Genomic DNA, 17,548 nt, shown 5'->3' on the forward strand with positions numbered 1-17,548 from the left:
GGCTTTCAGCTGAGACCTGGATCAGTACAGAAATGCACACATGCACTCACTTCCCCTGAAATATTTGATCAAATAAAACAAACAAAAGAGGCTTGCATTTTTCATGCCAAGTTCAATATAAACACTTGTGGCTATTACATGCACCCGTATTCTATTTCCTATGATAAAGCATGGCCAATATGAATTGTGATAAAACACATTTCTAAGAAATACTTGAAAAATATCGGAACTTTGGGGTTCTTACTTGAAGAAAGTGTCTTCACAGTCTCAAATGAGATGTCACCCCAACAGAGATTAATGAAGTAAAACACAAATTCCTTGAAGATCACAGATATGATTACAGCATTTCATGTGACCTTATACTTACCAGATTTCAGCCTTAACATGAAAGTGCTAAATTACTGGTTTAGTTTTGGGAAATTTGTTCAGAATACATAATCCCATACATTCCATTTTTTTTTTTTTTTTTTTTTTTTTTTTTTTTTTTTGTTAGTTTACAGGGAAGAAGCACCCAAACCTTACTAGTCTTTACAGAAAAGCCTGCGTGTGTTACAGGAGGAACACATGCCCTGTCATGCCCTCCCCCCACATCAGCCACCTTCCTATGTTTAAATTTGCGAACCTTGTTGTCTGTATATTCTACACAAGTGCCAAAGTTAGTTAAATTAATGCATACATGTTTGTTGCATATTTATGAGAACCTGGGTATCTGCACAAGTATGTTTAATGCATGAGCCCTCCAAGGAATTTGCTAGGGGAAGTTTACACTCCTCCCAGCAAGTAAGGAATGTGTAATTTAGCAGCATCTAGCACAGGGCAGGTTAAAAACAAAACAAACGCCGACCTCCTCCCCCACAGCAAGCCTTCATTTTAAAGATTTTCAGATCTTGCATTCCATGTTATCAGAACTTCAGCCAACCTCTAAATGAATGTGTGATTTATTTTAAATATGCTTGCAATGCTGCTGAATCTAAGTCACACACTGTTGAACAAAAATACTGTTTTTATTCTGGAGTATACTAGAAATACTGCATGACAAACAAATCTCTACCTTTGCTATCAGCATTTGCAGGCAACAGGAAATACCTCAGCTGGTAAATCAAAGTAATGTAACTTGAGGTGATGGGTACATTTTATTTTAAGACAAAAGGCCACTTGGAGTTGATTTTTACAATAATGGAAAAGATAACATTTGCCCTGCTTTGTTTTCTAAGTCTGATCCTATAAGTAAAATCCAGTCTTTCCAAGTTGTTTACACTCTTTTGCTCAGCACTGTCGCCAGCAAACCTTGCTCCAGCTTCCTGTGCATTTTTAGAGAAGCCATCTCCAAGAGCTGTGACTGGAAACTGGTTGGGAGATGGGAGAAGGAGGCTAAGGGCTACAAATTGTGAAATATATTCTGTGCCCTGCACTTTGGTATACCACAGACATACACAGAAGACAGCTTGGGGCAAACTGCTTTCTTACTGTAAGTGCGTTAGAGGCATAAGCAACCTCTTTCTGCTAGACAGCAACTATTTTTATCCAAAGCCAGATATTTAAATCTTCTATCGTTCTGTCAAGACAATTAGTTGTGGCACAGCCTGCAACCTTAAGCATGCGTGACTCTAGCTCATGTAGCGTGTACACACAACTGCAGAAACAGCCCTGTTATGCAAGTAGTGCTAGGAGCATCAAACCAGAGGGAAGTTTAGTTTTATGCAAATGTGTGCTTTGCAGTTGATTAATTCAGGTCTCTCCGGAGGTATAAGATCCAGCTGTAGCCTGCTTCATCCCATCCCCAGGCACCCTTTAATAACTAAGAAGTTACAAGTTGCCACTATACCATGTCCCCACAGCAAGAGCACTCTTTTTCCTGTTTTGAACAAAATTTGTGATTACCTTGTGACATATATCCCTCATACCACAATTGTCTATGACTTGCTGACTTGCCAATGGATTTAAAGGTTCCTGTGTGATGAGAGAGGCACTAACAAATATATAGCAGAATCATGTAAGATGATTCTCTAAAAGAGAGAGATTCCAACTACAATTTAGTTTTCATTCTCAGATAACTGGTTATACCTACACTTACTTTAGGCATTCACAGTGCACTCATCAGGCTGATAATCCAGTGTCTGGCAAACTAAGAAAGGCTTTTAAAAACAAAAAAACAAACCATACAAAATATAAAAATCTCTGTTCCTCATTCCCAGCCCTACAAAAAAAAAGATGTAATTTTTCTATTCATTATATGACAGTTGAACTGAAGACCACCTGACATTTTTGATTAAGGGAAACCAATGAGGTGCCTACTGAAAAAATTAGTTAACTTTTTCATAATACACCAGACATTTCAGACTGTATATACTGAAAGTGAACACAACAGCTTAACTTTCATGGATGCATACAATACACATTGAGCTGAATACACCACAAACCCAACAAGGCTGCTATTGAAGTCAGTGGAAAGACTTTGATTATGGCCAAGAGTATCTGCCTTTATTTAAATCACAATAAAAGACTCCACTTAAAAGTTCTTTCAGCACAGATATAGACCCGCTTTTTCTAAGCTTCTGCCTACTAGATCATTGTCTTTGTTCTCTCATTATAAGTTCTGCTCATTGTGTACACTCACGTTGCTCTTGCAGGATGCAGCAGTACTAAGGATTAGTGTGTGTAATACTGTAAGAACATGAACTAAGAAGCCTGGCTGTTATGGCATACAATGTTTTCACTTTGGCACTCTGTTTTGATGTGTTTTAAGAGTAAACAACAGTACTGCACAACTTAACATCAAAAAAGTTCTTCTTGTGCTGTTGCTTTCAGAGCAGCTAAAGTTCTTGCCAGTCCCTCCGAGTGCAACATACATAAATAAGTAATTGGACTGTACTTAAGTACTACCATAGTCAACAACAGTTGCTTTCTGGCAGTTCCCCCTCAGTGAAGCATTAAGGACTATTACAGGGATAGAAGAATCTGAACTTACATATTTGTTTATAGTGGTCATGGCAGGGATCCAAAGGTATTCATGTTAATTTACAACACATTTAGGTAAACGATCTGCTTTTGAAGACAGCCAATTCTGTAAAGGCCTCTTGCAGATCTAAATCTGTTTCTTATTTCCTTTGCCCACCCTGCCACCTTTTTTAAGTATACTTTGTGGTTGTGAAAGGTGATGGAGAGAGTGGCTGAGTATGAAAGCAATTTACTCCTATGACACAAAAAGGTGGATGGTATCCATGCAAGTAGTGCCTGCTTCTTTGTAGTATTTCTGATCACAATTCAGAAATAACTTTATTCAGCAAATTAATGTAGAGCAATTCCATTTGCAGACACACTTGTAGCCAGGGATCTGGACAAAAAGTAATTTCCCCTTTACCTCTCTTTCATGATGGCCAAGACTCTCCTCTGGATTTCTGAGATTGAGGACGTGCACCTCTTGCGGCAGGCCTGTTGTGCCTCGACTCGCACAGCCAGATAAAACTGTAAAACTCTCCAGTAAGGCATGGACTGGGTGTGAATTGTTAACAGGTGATAAGACACATTCACTCCTAGGCACAGGACCTGCAATGGAAAACACAGATGCACATCATTTGGAGAAAAAAAAACAATACATAGATGATACCTGTCAAATTATGATCATCCTTTTGGCCACAAAACCCATAGGAACACAAGCAGAGGCTTCACGTTCATTATCTACAAAATTAAGACATTTAATTCCACTTTTCTTTTAAGTTGTCCTGAATATGCTAACTCATTTTTCTCTGAAAGTCTAAATTTAAAGTATGAACTCCAAAACTGAAGGTAGTCTTGTGTATACCATGGAGGAAACCAAGGATAAAAGAGAAAAAAAAAATCCCCAGAGGAATAAAAACAAAGCAATGATAGTGGTAGGAGGAATTGGTTCATCATAGATTATTTGCTTATGTCAAACATTGTTATCTCTAAACATTGAAAAATGTAATCATGTATATATAACAATAAAAAGTTAATCTCTAGTATAAAGGTAATTACATAAGGAAGGATTTGGGCGAGTTGGATTTGTTGCTTTTGAATCGGTGATGATTTATAGTGAACGTTGTTCAAATACACTGTACAAAACAGCAGGCATCTGTCACATGATAAAATGAAATGTTTGTTTACTGAGTCTATTTTGTGTCTGAAAGCAATTATCTACACTGATAACAGATATCTAGTCCAAAACAGAGTGTACGCCCTTTCAAATAATCACCACAGCATGATGTAGTGCCATACTCTTATAGAGTACGTGAGACAGTGTGATGTGATATAGCAAGATAGCACAAAAGCTAAAACATACAGAGCAGTTTACATTTAAACTATATCTCAGGAAACTAAAGCAAGATAAATATTTACGAAAAGCAGCTCTGCTTTTCCAAAATGGCTCAAACCAACCCCTGACAGTAACAGATACAGTATGTTTTTGATTCAGGTCACAGGAGAACGTAATTGACTTAACCCCTAATTTGCACCAAAGTCACTCAGATAAGAATTAGACTCACATGAACCAGTCAGTTCAGAGGCTATAAGGCATGAAAGAGAGATATAAGCTACAAGCATGATTTATCTTTTCCAGATAGCATACATCTGCAACTGAAGTAAAATGCTTCTTTCAAAAAAAAAAAAATCATAATGAAAGAAAATCCTCAACGGATCAAATTGCAGAGCTCTGTCTGGTTTTGTGATGTCCTCATCTAGTTATTGTAGCACTAGAGATCATTTGACTTTGGTATACACATATGTTTAATTATATTAGCACTGAGCTACACCTTGCTGGTTAAAAAACCAGTTCACTCAAGATACAGTTAGCAGCTGGCCATTTAGAAGTCAGAGTGTCCATCTTAAAACAGACTTTATCCAAAAAAAGCAAAGCCCCTGAGCACAGAGAGATTTCAGAGAGATTTCCGCAGTGCCTCTGGCTGTGCGTGCCTTGTCCTGCCAAAGGGGCCGTTCCTGAAACCCACCGGTGCATAGTACATATATCCTGCCAGCTCCCACAGAACAGGCATACTTGTTAAAGGCAATGCTCAAGGCATAAATTACGCATGCCTGTGCTTGGGGTACAGAAGATAAACAACTCTCTATATGAGGAGCTAAACTACAGAAGATAAACTACTCTCTATATGAGGAGCTTGGTAGCAGCACTGACCACCAGCATAGAGGATTTGAGGTTTATCTGAGTTTTTTTAATTCCTTTTTAGGAATACGCACACAAAATAGAACCAGTCCAAACAGTGCTACTCAGTTAAAAAAACAAACAAACAAACAAAAATAAAACAAAGAAAAAAACCAAAACCAAAACAAAACAAAAAAAACCCTTAGAATTTGTAACACCACCACAACCAGGAGAGAGACCTTATTTTCCTAATGTACAAGGGCAGATCGGAGAACCTACTAATCAGTTAGCCCAGCCACTGATGTGTAAGTCCTGCAGCAGACTGTTACACAACCTGCATTAAAAGCATTTCTAAACTCCACAAGCATTTCTTGGGCTGGGGAACAAATTGAGAGCCAAGGAGTACTTGTTCACTGAATTGTTTCTCTCAGACTAGAATGGAGTTGACATTTGTTAAGATGCTTCTATCATAACACACATGACGAACAAGGTGCAAGACTTTGAACGAGACAGAAATGGAGTTGCTGACAAAAATGTGTGCTTTCCTTAGCAAATGTTCAGGAGAGAGAGCTAATACCTTCCTCTCAGGAGATGGATTCCCTTGTGAACACCTATTTCCATGCAGTACATCTACCAATCCTCCCCTTCAGCCTTCATCTGGTCTTTATTCTGTACACATTTGCCACGTTAGATGGGAAGACATCTAGCTTTTCCCCTCACTTCCTACAAGTACTCATCCACATCAAGATCGGGACTGATGCATTCAGGCCATCTGTAACTGCCTCCCTCGCCAGAACCTCAAGTGCTCATTAAGATGGCCCTTCTTTCAATGCCCTCTATTCTGGTCGGCATGCAAGATGGAAATACTCCCAGAGGGATCAGAATTTGACATCCTGGATAACTGTGTGCAGCTGAGTTTATCTGTACGGTGAAGGGCAGACTGAGGCATGCCCACTCTGTCTGCGCTCTGTCCCGGCTGGACATGGGCCAGATTTCCTGCGGAAACTCCATCACCCTGCTGGCAGTGAACCCTTGTGGCTGTACCAGTCTTAAGCAAGGCTTCTTAAGCCGGGCTTACTGGTGCAGGCCCACTCTTACACCAGTACAGCTGCATGGTGTCTGGACACGTGTTGGCTTGTGCCCCACCAACCTGGGGCACACCACTTCTGTCAGCTCTGTTTTGTAGGAAGGGATGTACAGAGTTGCTCTAAACTATTTAATATAAGAAACCAACTTTCTGGGGAGTTACTGCCTTTGGTTAGAGTTGCTTTCAGACCAGCCTCATGAGTGACCAAGATACAGACCTCGAAATTTTAACCAAACTTTCAAGTATCTACTGGAGGCTGGCTCTACTGCTTTCAGACCACTTTGTGCTGCAAGACTGTCCACATACACAGAATGATGGTGGGGTAAACAAAAGAGGGGTTACTTCAGATGCTGCATTTTTGACAGGTTCCGCACAGGTACCTGTGTAGCTATGTCCCAGGCCCATACTACCCTTCCTAGGAACAAGACTCTTACGAACACTGTCTCTCTTAAACATGCTGGCAGTACCAAACAGCAGTCTTCATGCACACAAATTCAACTGTTTGCCTAGCCACTAAAGTGGATGTAGTGCCATGCCCAGCATGTGCTTGCATACCTGGAGGTAGTACCAAGCAAAAGGAAAACTTTTTTCTAGATCACAAAGTCCAGTGATGCTCAGCCTATACATGGCACAAGACAGTTCTTTCTGTCACCTTCTCTTAATTTATGCTGTATGTTGGTCTATTCTTACACTGCACACACCTAAGCGCTGTCTGAGCTATTTGCTAAACATTAACAACATTTCTTTCCAGCACTTCTTAGTGCACCTGCAGATCTGTCCCAGTCAAAGACAGGTAGGTGCCACGGAGACACTGTCACTCCAGTGGGAGAGCAAGAGCTCTCCTCTTTTCAAGACAGGGGCTCTTGCTCTTCTTGGCTCCGTGACAGACCCCTTCTGCTTATCTTCCTTCCTTCCTGCCACTCTCCTCTGGAAAGCTAGTTACTTCCCTTAGGTAGTTTAAATCCTACAAAATGCATATTTACCACTCTGAAAAAACAAACAGAAAGCCATTTCTATGACACTACTAATCTGATTGTTTATCACTTCCACACCACCTGCTTCTATTTGAAAGCCAACACAAAACTGCAGCCTCATCCTGCCTGAGCTTTGCTGTTCTGCTTCTCTGCCCTGCACAACACCAGGATCAGGTCTAAGCTTCCCACTCCAGCTCCCACCCTGCTCCTGCTGACCTCACCTGCATCAGCGACACCAACATCCTCCCAAAATTCACTATCATCACTGCTTAAGGGCCACTTCATACAATTAACTCATCAAGATTGCCTCAACAGCTTCAAGCACATACAGATACTGTCTTGCTTCTCATCCCCTTGATGATCTTGACAAAGATCAAAAGTATCTTCCAGTTTATACATCCCAATGCAGTTACAAGCCTTTAGTCCCTTCTCTGCTGAGAATGTAAGTGTGCATGTACAGCCGTCATTTGGCTTTTGTTTAACTTTGGAGCATGTATCCATTTAACCTTGTTAGCGAATCCTGGCTCTTACCACAATCAAATTTTAGTTGCTTAATGCCTGCAAAGCCTTTTGAAGATGGAAAGCAGGTCAGGCAGTTTTATAAGAACCACTTATTATATATGTGTTTTAAAATGGCAAATGTTTAGTGAATTTAGAATTTTAGAGAAGCATTTAGCATTGAATTATTTTCCACTTCCAATTAGTAAGAATATTTTAAAGGAAGTTTTAATGCAGACCCAACCTTGTTTGATACTAACATCTGTAACACATTCAATACAATTTTAGCATTCTTGTTTCCCATATCATCCATGCTGCTAACGAGAAACATGTGCTTTGCTGTAAGAAAGTAGCAAAAATGAGAGCAAGACACTAAAGGGGATAATACGACAACCCAAGACCAACTCATAACTGTGATGGATTTTATTCAAATAGTAAAGGCTAATATACTCTCTGTTGTATTTCCATGGAGATTTCTAAAGTGTTGTCAGCTGAAAAGTGTGATCAGCTCCTGCAAAATGTGTGAATCTGTGCTGAAGGCTCCACAGCACATTAGCATGGTTCCTATACACTATGCCAGAGGATACAAGCCACACCAACGGGATATAACACTCCTTAGAAGGAGGACAGATTTATTCTAATTGTTTTCTCAATGAGGGAATGACACAAATCTAATCATTATACATAAAGACAACTTGATGAACACCAGGGATATCTGTGCTGTCAGGTACAAAATAATATAAATTACTGCAGATTCTGCTAGAATTCATCACTTTATAAGCTGAAAAAGCAAGTCTTAGAGGAGGCTAACTATCCAAGCAGAGATTACAGTATGCCCAGATGACAGATTTTCACAAAAATTCTTTTGAAGAAAGTTAATATAAGGTGGTTTGGTTTTTTTTTGTTGTTGTTGTTCGTTTGGTTGGGGTTTTTTTCACCTCAGCTAGTGACAATGATGACTGGAACAAGAAAGAAGAAAAGAGACATGATCCTCAAACCTAATTTTGAATGACAACAGGGTTCTGTAAAAACGTGAGGAGGGGAAGCCATTTTCTCTTGAATTGAAAAGCTTAACATTCACTGCAGAACACTTGAGCAGACTTAGTAATAACTTCTTCCTATAACCTTCATCATTCATTTCTAAAGATACAAGTGCATCATCATTCATTTCTAAAGATACAAGTGCATGGGCAAAGGGCCACTGTTCCATGTGGAGTAATTGTTGCCACCTACACAACATTCTCATAAAGGGTTTCTCAATAAGGGAAGCATTTATACCAAAACTTTATACCCAAGGATTGAGGCAGTAAGAGTCTACAGGGAGAAGCGATGTCTGTCACTCAAAGAAAATATAAGTCATTACTACATATTTAGTATGGTTGTCTGTACCAACAACTACTGAATTCCTTCCTGCATACCCCTGCACGGAAGACTACCTGGGAAGCCAAATTCCTGGTGATTCAAATGGTGTAGAGGATAATGGACAGCCTCTATCATTAATAAAAAGAGCAGCTTTTACTACTGATAGCCTTGAAAAAACAGCTTCACACTCCTAAATAAGCACTTGAGTAAGACATCCCTGCTCAGGATCAGTCAATGCTGGCAAGCAGCCCTAAGGCCTGAGAGATGGAAAAGACAAGATTAGATGGTAGGAAATATCACAGCTGCTTTGTGATGAGACACAGTGGCATTGAGGAAAGTGCAGCACTTCTCCTCATGGAAAAGGAGAAGCATTTCCACCACAATCACCAACAACAGGAGCTGGACTATCCAAGACTCTTCCTGGTTTATGCGATTTTCCTCTCTGAATAAGTGTGATCACCATAAGAAAGATGTAGGGGAGAGAAGCATGATATTGAAAGGAAGATTTGTATATTGGACCTCCATACCGGCCAGTAGGAAGACTAAAGGAGAAGATTACTGTCCAAAGCAATATATATTTATGTTAATCTACTCCTGATTTATTTTCTGTGTCTTCCAGAGTGTTTGTCTGGGAAGGGAGGAGAGTGTGTTATGGTTTTCTTGTTCTATACAGCTCATGGAAACAGCTCCAACTCTGATGCAACACAGCACATGTAACACAGAATGATACTGCTAATCTGCCATGATTTTGATACAGGAAGAGGAAGAAATTCAATGACAGACAAAATTTTGGTGTGTTTCAATACAATTTTTTTGCCTTAGTACATAGTCAGAAATTCATGGGAGTAACAAAGTTTGTAGATTTGTTCTGACAAAAAAAAAAAAAAAAGGCAATTCCTGGATATTTTAGTATTTAAGAAATACATTTTCAAGTGTGGAGTGGGCTCTTTTAGTTAAGTTTTTATTTATATTTTGCACCTAGTAATTTAACCTTAAGTTTCAAAAAATTAGCATAGGATACAGTCAATATTGCAATAAAAGCTTTGATATTTTATAGGGCTGGGGAATAAGAAAAAAAGAAATAAGTTTACAGTATTAAATAAATTCCATTTTAATTTGGATATTCTCTCCTCTTTGCCATTTATATTAGTCTACCTGATACCAGAAAGAAAAGTTTGCCATTTTTATATGTCCCAACACTTATGTACTTATTCTACTATTGTTACTACGTATTAGGTCTTACCAGCCTTTTCTCATGCAACTATGGACTGCGTGGAAATGCAGATGATATCTCCCTTTAGTAAGACTATTTACATAAACTAGGAATACCCCAGGAAATATTTTAAAACTTGTTAAAAGCTCACATTTTCCACATACATTGAATAACGTTGATGAGAGTTTGTTCAATTATTGCAACATAACCACTGACCGGTATCACTGAATTTAGAGCAGATTTTACTTTAGCAGAAGGAACAGAAGACCCCTTGTGAACTGCAACAGAAACAGGACTGAAATTGAGTAAATGATCTTGAAAGCCCTGGAATACATTTCAGGGCTTTGGCAGAAACGGATAGAAAAAAAGTCCGTGAGAAAATGGTATGCACAGAAAATCAAGTGGGGGCATATGAAAAAAGGAGCCAGAAGAATTGTACTGAAAACACAAACACAGCATAGTGTTATACAATGGGATTGGTAAGATTCCCTTCAAATCCTTCAAATCCTTAATTTTCAGTTTTTTATTGGCACAGGCTTTTTGTCAGCAAGAAAAGAGTATTTTTCATGGTGGAACTACTTTTGACTGAATTACCATAGGGGCAAGGAGGAGATGTTTAAAATCACAGGGGAAAATATTCATGGATATGGACTGATTTTGGCTGTTTTGAAAAACCAAACCAACCAACCAATCAACACACCCAAAATCTCAGAGAAGGAGAAAAATATATCCTAAAGAAATATTCAGTACAGATGGCAAGATTTAGTTGTAGAAGGAGTTAAAACATACAAGCTGTACTAACTAAAAACATGCTTATTCAAAAACACAGCAGAGATTCCCCATTCCAGTGCTTGAAGACCACTAATCTTCAGCAACTCCACTTCATGACACCATCCCTGCTCCTTCCCCCTTTCTCCAAGGAAAAATAAAACCTATCCTCTGCAATAGCCTACACACTTCACCTTTACACTGGTTTCTACCATTAATGCTACGTGCAATCAGACCCTTGCTCTATGTGCTCTCAATTTCCAACTACCAACCCCCAATTAATTCCCATTCTACTATCATCAACTCTGCCCAGACTTACTCTATGTACGGGCCAAACCATTTAGATGTTTTAATACATTAGATTACACTTAATCTGTAATGTATTTTGATTCTCTATTTTCTGCAGTATTTCTAGACATTTCTCTTATGCATAAAGTGACTAAACGTGCACACTCATCCATGCTCTCTCCCCATCCCTTCTCCCAAGTAAGTATTGGAAAAACACTCCACTAACGTAAGAGCATCTTTTTAATCTGTATAAACAGAACAGCATGAATTTATTGACTTTCATTTAAATAAACCGAGAAAGCACAACTTCTGTTTTCCACGTCAAAGAACTGAAAACAAAGTAGTCCATCAATGCTTCAGAAAAAGTTGCTGTTGTTATCCTCAAGTAGTAGAAAACAGACAAGTTTCCAGCAATTGGTCTAAAATTCAAATGTAGGTGATCCTCTTACATAAATCCCATGGAGCACCTATCCTTTTTAAAACAGTGGCAAATATTACTCAGACTGAGAGCTTCCCCCTGCCCCCGACATGGCTGTATTTCAGAAATGGCTGACTTCCATGAGAAATTTGTATCAAGACTGTAAAAGATACAGAATTATGTCAGATAACAAGCAGTACTTAAAATGCAAGTAATCACTGTGCCTTAACAGCCTTAATGTAAGAACCAAATGTAGCATTCAGTTTTCATCATTGTTAATGGGTGAAGTTGTCTTCAGCACCGTGATTGTACAAAGAGGAAGAAGTGAACAAACACAAATTATTTCTAACATCCCTTGTTCATTATTCCGAACAACATTAAAACTTTTTGTTGTGAAAGTCTCTTTTCCCCAGAGATAGCCCATAAATTGTCTCAGATTTATCCCTCCTTACCGTAGAAAGGATAGGAAGTTGCATGGAAACAATGAATGGAAGTGCACTTTTTATCAGACAACGACAAAAAAAAAAAAAAAAAAAAAAAAAAGCAAGCCTGTAAAAATTAAATGCCTATATAGAGTAAAAATAACTAAAACAGGTTTCAAAACCCTTGTATTTTTAATAAATTGGCATTGAAACTCCTCAAACACCTCCATCCTACCTACACTACTGCTGTTACTGTATTCCTGAAAATGAGCAAATTAAAGATGACAGAGCAGGAAATTCCAGACTTGACAAAATCATTTTCATGAGGCAAAGAGAGAGAACCGTACTTAATTCTACAATCAGCCACACAAGAATTCATGCATCAAAGAGCATGCACAAAAACACACATGTAAACATAGATCAGACCTCAGCAGTTAAAAATTATCTAAGAAAACAAGTCTGCTAGTCTCTCTCAGCAAAATTTACCTATTTAAATTGCAAATGTATACTTCAGTTCTTTGGATACTCATGGGTACTCTTGAAAGTGCTGATACAAGTTCTAGCAATTTTTGAACCAACACAAGAAATGTTGGCATCCCGTCTCAGGCAGCATCAATAGGTATAGATAAAAGTACCAAAATACACAGTAATAGTAACATTATAGAACATATTCATTAGACTGGGGACAGGGGTAGGATTTTTGGCTTAGGTGGATTTTGTTGTCATTTGTTTGTTTTTCTTTCTCAAAGTTTAGTTCAGAATGATTTCAAAATAAAAAAAAAAATCCTACAGCAGTTTTTCAGAAACCCAAGTAGCTGTTACATGCTTGATCCCCATACACAGCCATCTTTTGCCTGAAAATACATGATGCTATATTGGTTGTCCAAGGGCCACTATCAGGCAGTGAAAAGAGTTTATATCCAAAGTCTTATCTGATAACTAATGAGAGCAACCTCAAGGACATCGGGAGAGATTAAAGGTGCCTACCAACCATAGAGTTGATAGCTACTCTTCCAATTTAGAAAATTTGATAATTGCTGTTACTGAAACTATTAGACACCCAACAAGGAGTTCTAAACAGTTACAGTATTACAGACTTCTACAAAGCATTAACAGATTTTCATTTAATTCATAACATTTAACAACGGTTTTGACAGGTCATCCAAGCTCTCAACAAAAGCATAGACATAGTTTTCCTTTTTTATTTAATTTCTTTTATTTGGGCCCAAATTGCTTCAGTTTCTTCACAGACACATTGAACTTACAGGCGCTCCTTTCTCCAACTCTCCTAACCATCCCTGTGATTTGTTTTCTTTTCTATCCACCCCTTATTATTTCATTAAACAGTTCCTACACAGTCCACTCAGCTTCACCAGCACTTGTCATTCATTACACCTACATACAAAGGGCTCTTCTTTCAATAAGATGCCTTGCTTTTATCTGTCATTTGGATTATTGGCAGGTAATTTTTTGGTCTTCAGAGAGGAAATAATTCTGGATGTTGGTGCATATGGATGGATGCACATCTGGAGAGAGAGAGGTGATTTCCTTTCAAAGATACCTTCTTTTTGACAGCCACAGAGATACAGAGTACCAGATGGTGCAGCTTTCAGCTCAACAGCAACTTTCGTGGTTAGCTTTGCCACTGCCCCTAGGGGCACATGGGAGATTTCCCATATGTGTCTAATGCATCTGAAGAACCAGCTAGCAGTCACCACCTCTAATCTCTGGCCAGTACCAAAGCATGTGGGCCCTGCTTGCAACACCACACATTCAGTGAAAAGCAGATGGAGAGGGCTTTTTGGTTTGGGGTTTCGTTCCCCCCCCCCCCACTTGGTTTTGCCTCTCAGAAGCCCTTCTGTGCTTACATACAGGTGCTTCACTCAAGCGTGAAACTTTATAAGCCTTCCCCTCCCTAATCTCAGCTAGCACGTCAGGAACATCACTTTCTACTAAAAAAGGGAACATCTGCTCAGTGCTGAATGTCAGAAAGATCTGATAAACATGCCACTGGCTGTGGAGTCAGAGCACGAGCAGTGGCTTTGAAATACGCAATTCACATGCTGCCAGCCAGACCAGGATGTGCTGGGGCTGCCTTTCCCACCTCCTCAGCTGAAAATGTATTGAAAATGCTGATCAGTGGTCAGACCCCTTCATAAAAACGAAGGCATGTTTCTCTATTACTTGGGCTTCCTGCTGTGGCGGTTGGCAATTGCTTGCCTTCATCCCATCAAATGCAGTGGACCTCAGAAGCATCAAAAGCCTACACAGAGTAAAAATAGAAAGGAAACAGTCTTGGGGGAAGATATGTACAGAACTGAAAGAGTACCAGCCCTTTCCTAATTAAAAATAACAAGATTACAAGTTCAATTGAAGGCTGAATTCCTGTAACTGACCCTTTAAGGATGAGTTCACTCTCATTAAATGTCTCACTGCACAAACCTTGAAAACTGATCTGTGTCAAGTGCTTAAGCAAAATAAATCTTCCCTCCTCAAAACACTTAGTTTCAGTCTTGTCTTGAAAAATGTTTAAAAAAATTATACAAATAAAGAAAAGCAAGAACTACTGTACTCTTTCCCCAGCCCCCACTCAGTTAACCAACTCTGCTGAGTCTCTACGGTAGGATCAGCAAAGGAGATAAATTCTGGATTATGCCCAGCAACATGTTTTCTCTTTTGACTTGTGATTTTTATTACGTGGTTTGTTTTTAACTAGGAAGGAACCTGTGCCCAAAATTGTTCAAGGCTCTGAGCCTAAAAGAGAAGAGGAAACACCAGGTTGTACCCAGTGCTGAGGAATGATTATAGAAGTCCTTGCTCCGTCCTGAACTCAAGGACTGCATCCCCTTGGACAGGGGAACATTGTTCACACACCCCTATTTGAAAGCCATAAAGCTAAATGCTGGCAAATGTTTTTCCAAGTTCATCAAGGTACCTCAGACAAGTTGGCTTGAACAGGCTGGTGCTGGAGATAGCTCAAGACACAGCTGACTCTCCAGTGAGGTCTATAAGCATAACAGAGGAGTGGTCCTAGAACTGTCATCCACAGGTCACTGATGGCTCAGCTGCTCATATGTGGTCTGTGTAACCACATTTTCTATACACCAAATTCAGTTAAAAAGTCTGACGGATAAGGTGCCTGGCTGTTCTTGAAAAATTCTGAGGGTTGACTACACACCTATATATTGTGGCAGAAGACAAAAAAAACCCCGCACTTCTGAGTCATTATGAACAGAAACCAATCAAAAAAGCCTTCAGTCAGCACCAACAATAAAAAAGTTTCACCAAACAAGCAAAGATAAAATATTTGGAGACCTCTAGGCACATTTGGTGTTAAGCAAAGGGATAGAAATCAGCAACAATGTCTAGTAGGCCACAGACTGCCCAAATACAGTGCATTCCACCTGCCATCAAGTTTTCCAACAATGAAACTTGAAAAATTGTTACTTGAATAACTTTCCCCCTGCTTTTCATTTAAGCACAAAATGATCACACAAAGTTGCTCTTTATTCCAGCTCAAAATTTCCCCTCACTTAAAGTAATGGTACACCAAAAATTGAAAAATACAGGAAAAACTTGGGGAGCAAAGAAAATGCATGCAGACATATTCTAGAGTAATGTGAGCTGCTAACCTAATTTAGGCTTTTAAAAAGCATTTTTCTTCACTACTTCCATATATGACAATTATTTCTCAGAAATCACTCCCATGGTGAAATTTTTGTTTAAAATAATAAAAAAAATCCTTTATCATGTTAGCTTTCAAGCTTCTTGGTAAAGATATACATTATACTATAAATCCCATATAGACTGATTATCTTAAGCTAAACAATAAACTTTATATGTTAATACAGATCCACAGGCATCTGCCCATGTTTTATAAACAGTGTCAAATGACACACTGCACAATAAGAGAGTCTTCAAAAGTCCACATGCTAAGATCTTTAAAACATTATTTAAAATACTTCTTACCAGATATTGGATTCCCTGCTGTGTGACAAGGTCAGCTGCGAAATTACTTTAACCCTCAAGGCAAGTAAGTAATTGCAAAAATAAAAAAGCAAGGGTGACTGAAAGTTGCACCTGGATTCTCTGTTTAAAACAGAAGCATCATCACAGCAGAGATAAACTGTCTTTAAGTTATTGTGGTAATAGGCATTACCCACACAGTTTACCATAGCGAGCTAATTCCCATTCATCGTTTTTAAGCCATTTAAGCACAATCAGCGTTGGCTGACTGTAGCCATGATGGCTTATGTAGCTCAGCAAAACTATGAATATTCCAAGAGCCAGCAACCAGTAAGGACTTGGCTCAGCATATTCTGAAGCACATGGAAAAACCAAGCATAAATCCTCTCAGAGGATGTCCCTCGCACAATTTTAGTAATGAAAAATCAAGGAATTTAGGTTTCGCATGCACTATACAATTACAGTCTCCCCCTTTATATCTACTCTCAATTTGTACTTGAGATTCAAAAAACCTCAGTCTATTGAAGAAGACCATCCTCTGAGGTGAAAAATCATAGGACAACCACTGGAACTATTTAAACTCTGTCTGCAGAAATTGCAACATTGCTTCATGCCCAGGAGATGGGAGCCCTTATGCCAGGGAATGGCACAAGCAGACGAGTGGGGATGTGCAGCAGTTGGGCCACTCACCGGGATGAAGCCCAAAGCCAAGGCAGTGCCTGGGCACTGTGACTTGGTGCTGGGATGTTATCTGAAGCTTGCTAGGCAGCACCAGCCCAGGTGCAGGGAGGCCCCAGGCACCGGACAGCTGGCTGGCTGGTGACAAATGCTGTGACTGGCATCTAGGGCACGGCTCTTCTGGGATGGCAGGTTTGACAGACCTATACATGCACAGCTAATTCTACAGGCCGAGGAATGAAAAACCACTGAAACTTAACGCTGCAGGTTTACGAGACAAGATGAATCATTCAGCATCTTACCAGAGCCAAAGCCAGGGTGTCTCATTCCCTCCACCACTCTTCCCCTTCCCACCAACACTTCCCAGCTACCTTATGCCTATTCTGATGCTCAACAAAACTGCCTTCCCCAGGAGCTGATTCAACTCACTAATGTGACAGGAAACTAACCCAGCAATAAAGAGACTAAGCAGGTTTCTGTTGGTCTTTGGTGCACTGAATGGCAGGGAAGGAGCCTTGAGGAGCACCTAGGCCGGCTCCCACCAAGGGCAGTGGAGTGACCTGCACCCTGTCCCCACTGTGGGCAGCAGGGAGCCGTCAGACTTGATTGTGCTCATGAAACCACAGACTGAATGTGGAGACCTTCCTAGAAAGAGATACTGCTGGTGTTAGGAAACGTGCTGACTGTGCAAATACATTTTTCCCTCTAGTCCACAATCAGCAAAACAGTGACACAAGCTACCACTTTCAAAAGCCCCT

The 17,548-nt window shown here is 39.6% G+C and overlaps 1 protein-coding gene across 2 annotated transcripts in view; it reads right to left on the minus strand.

The window, feature by feature from the left end:
* Nucleotides 1-17,548, minus strand: part of TGFBR3 (transforming growth factor beta receptor 3) — a 127,469-nt gene that overhangs the window by 65,680 nt on the left and 44,241 nt on the right. For both annotated transcript variants that reach the window (XM_026854089.1, XM_026854088.1), the window contains exon 3: nt 3,362-3,546. In XM_026854089.1, the coding sequence (XP_026709890.1) occupies nt 3,362-3,546 (185 nt within the window). The remainder of the gene's footprint in view (nt 1-3,361; nt 3,547-17,548) is intronic.

The sequence above is a fragment of the Athene cunicularia genome (genome assembly GCF_003259725.1).
Source record: "Athene cunicularia isolate RWA chromosome 8 unlocalized genomic scaffold, athCun1 chr8_part1, whole genome shotgun sequence".
Lineage (NCBI taxonomy): Eukaryota > Metazoa > Chordata > Aves > Strigiformes > Strigidae > Athene > Athene cunicularia.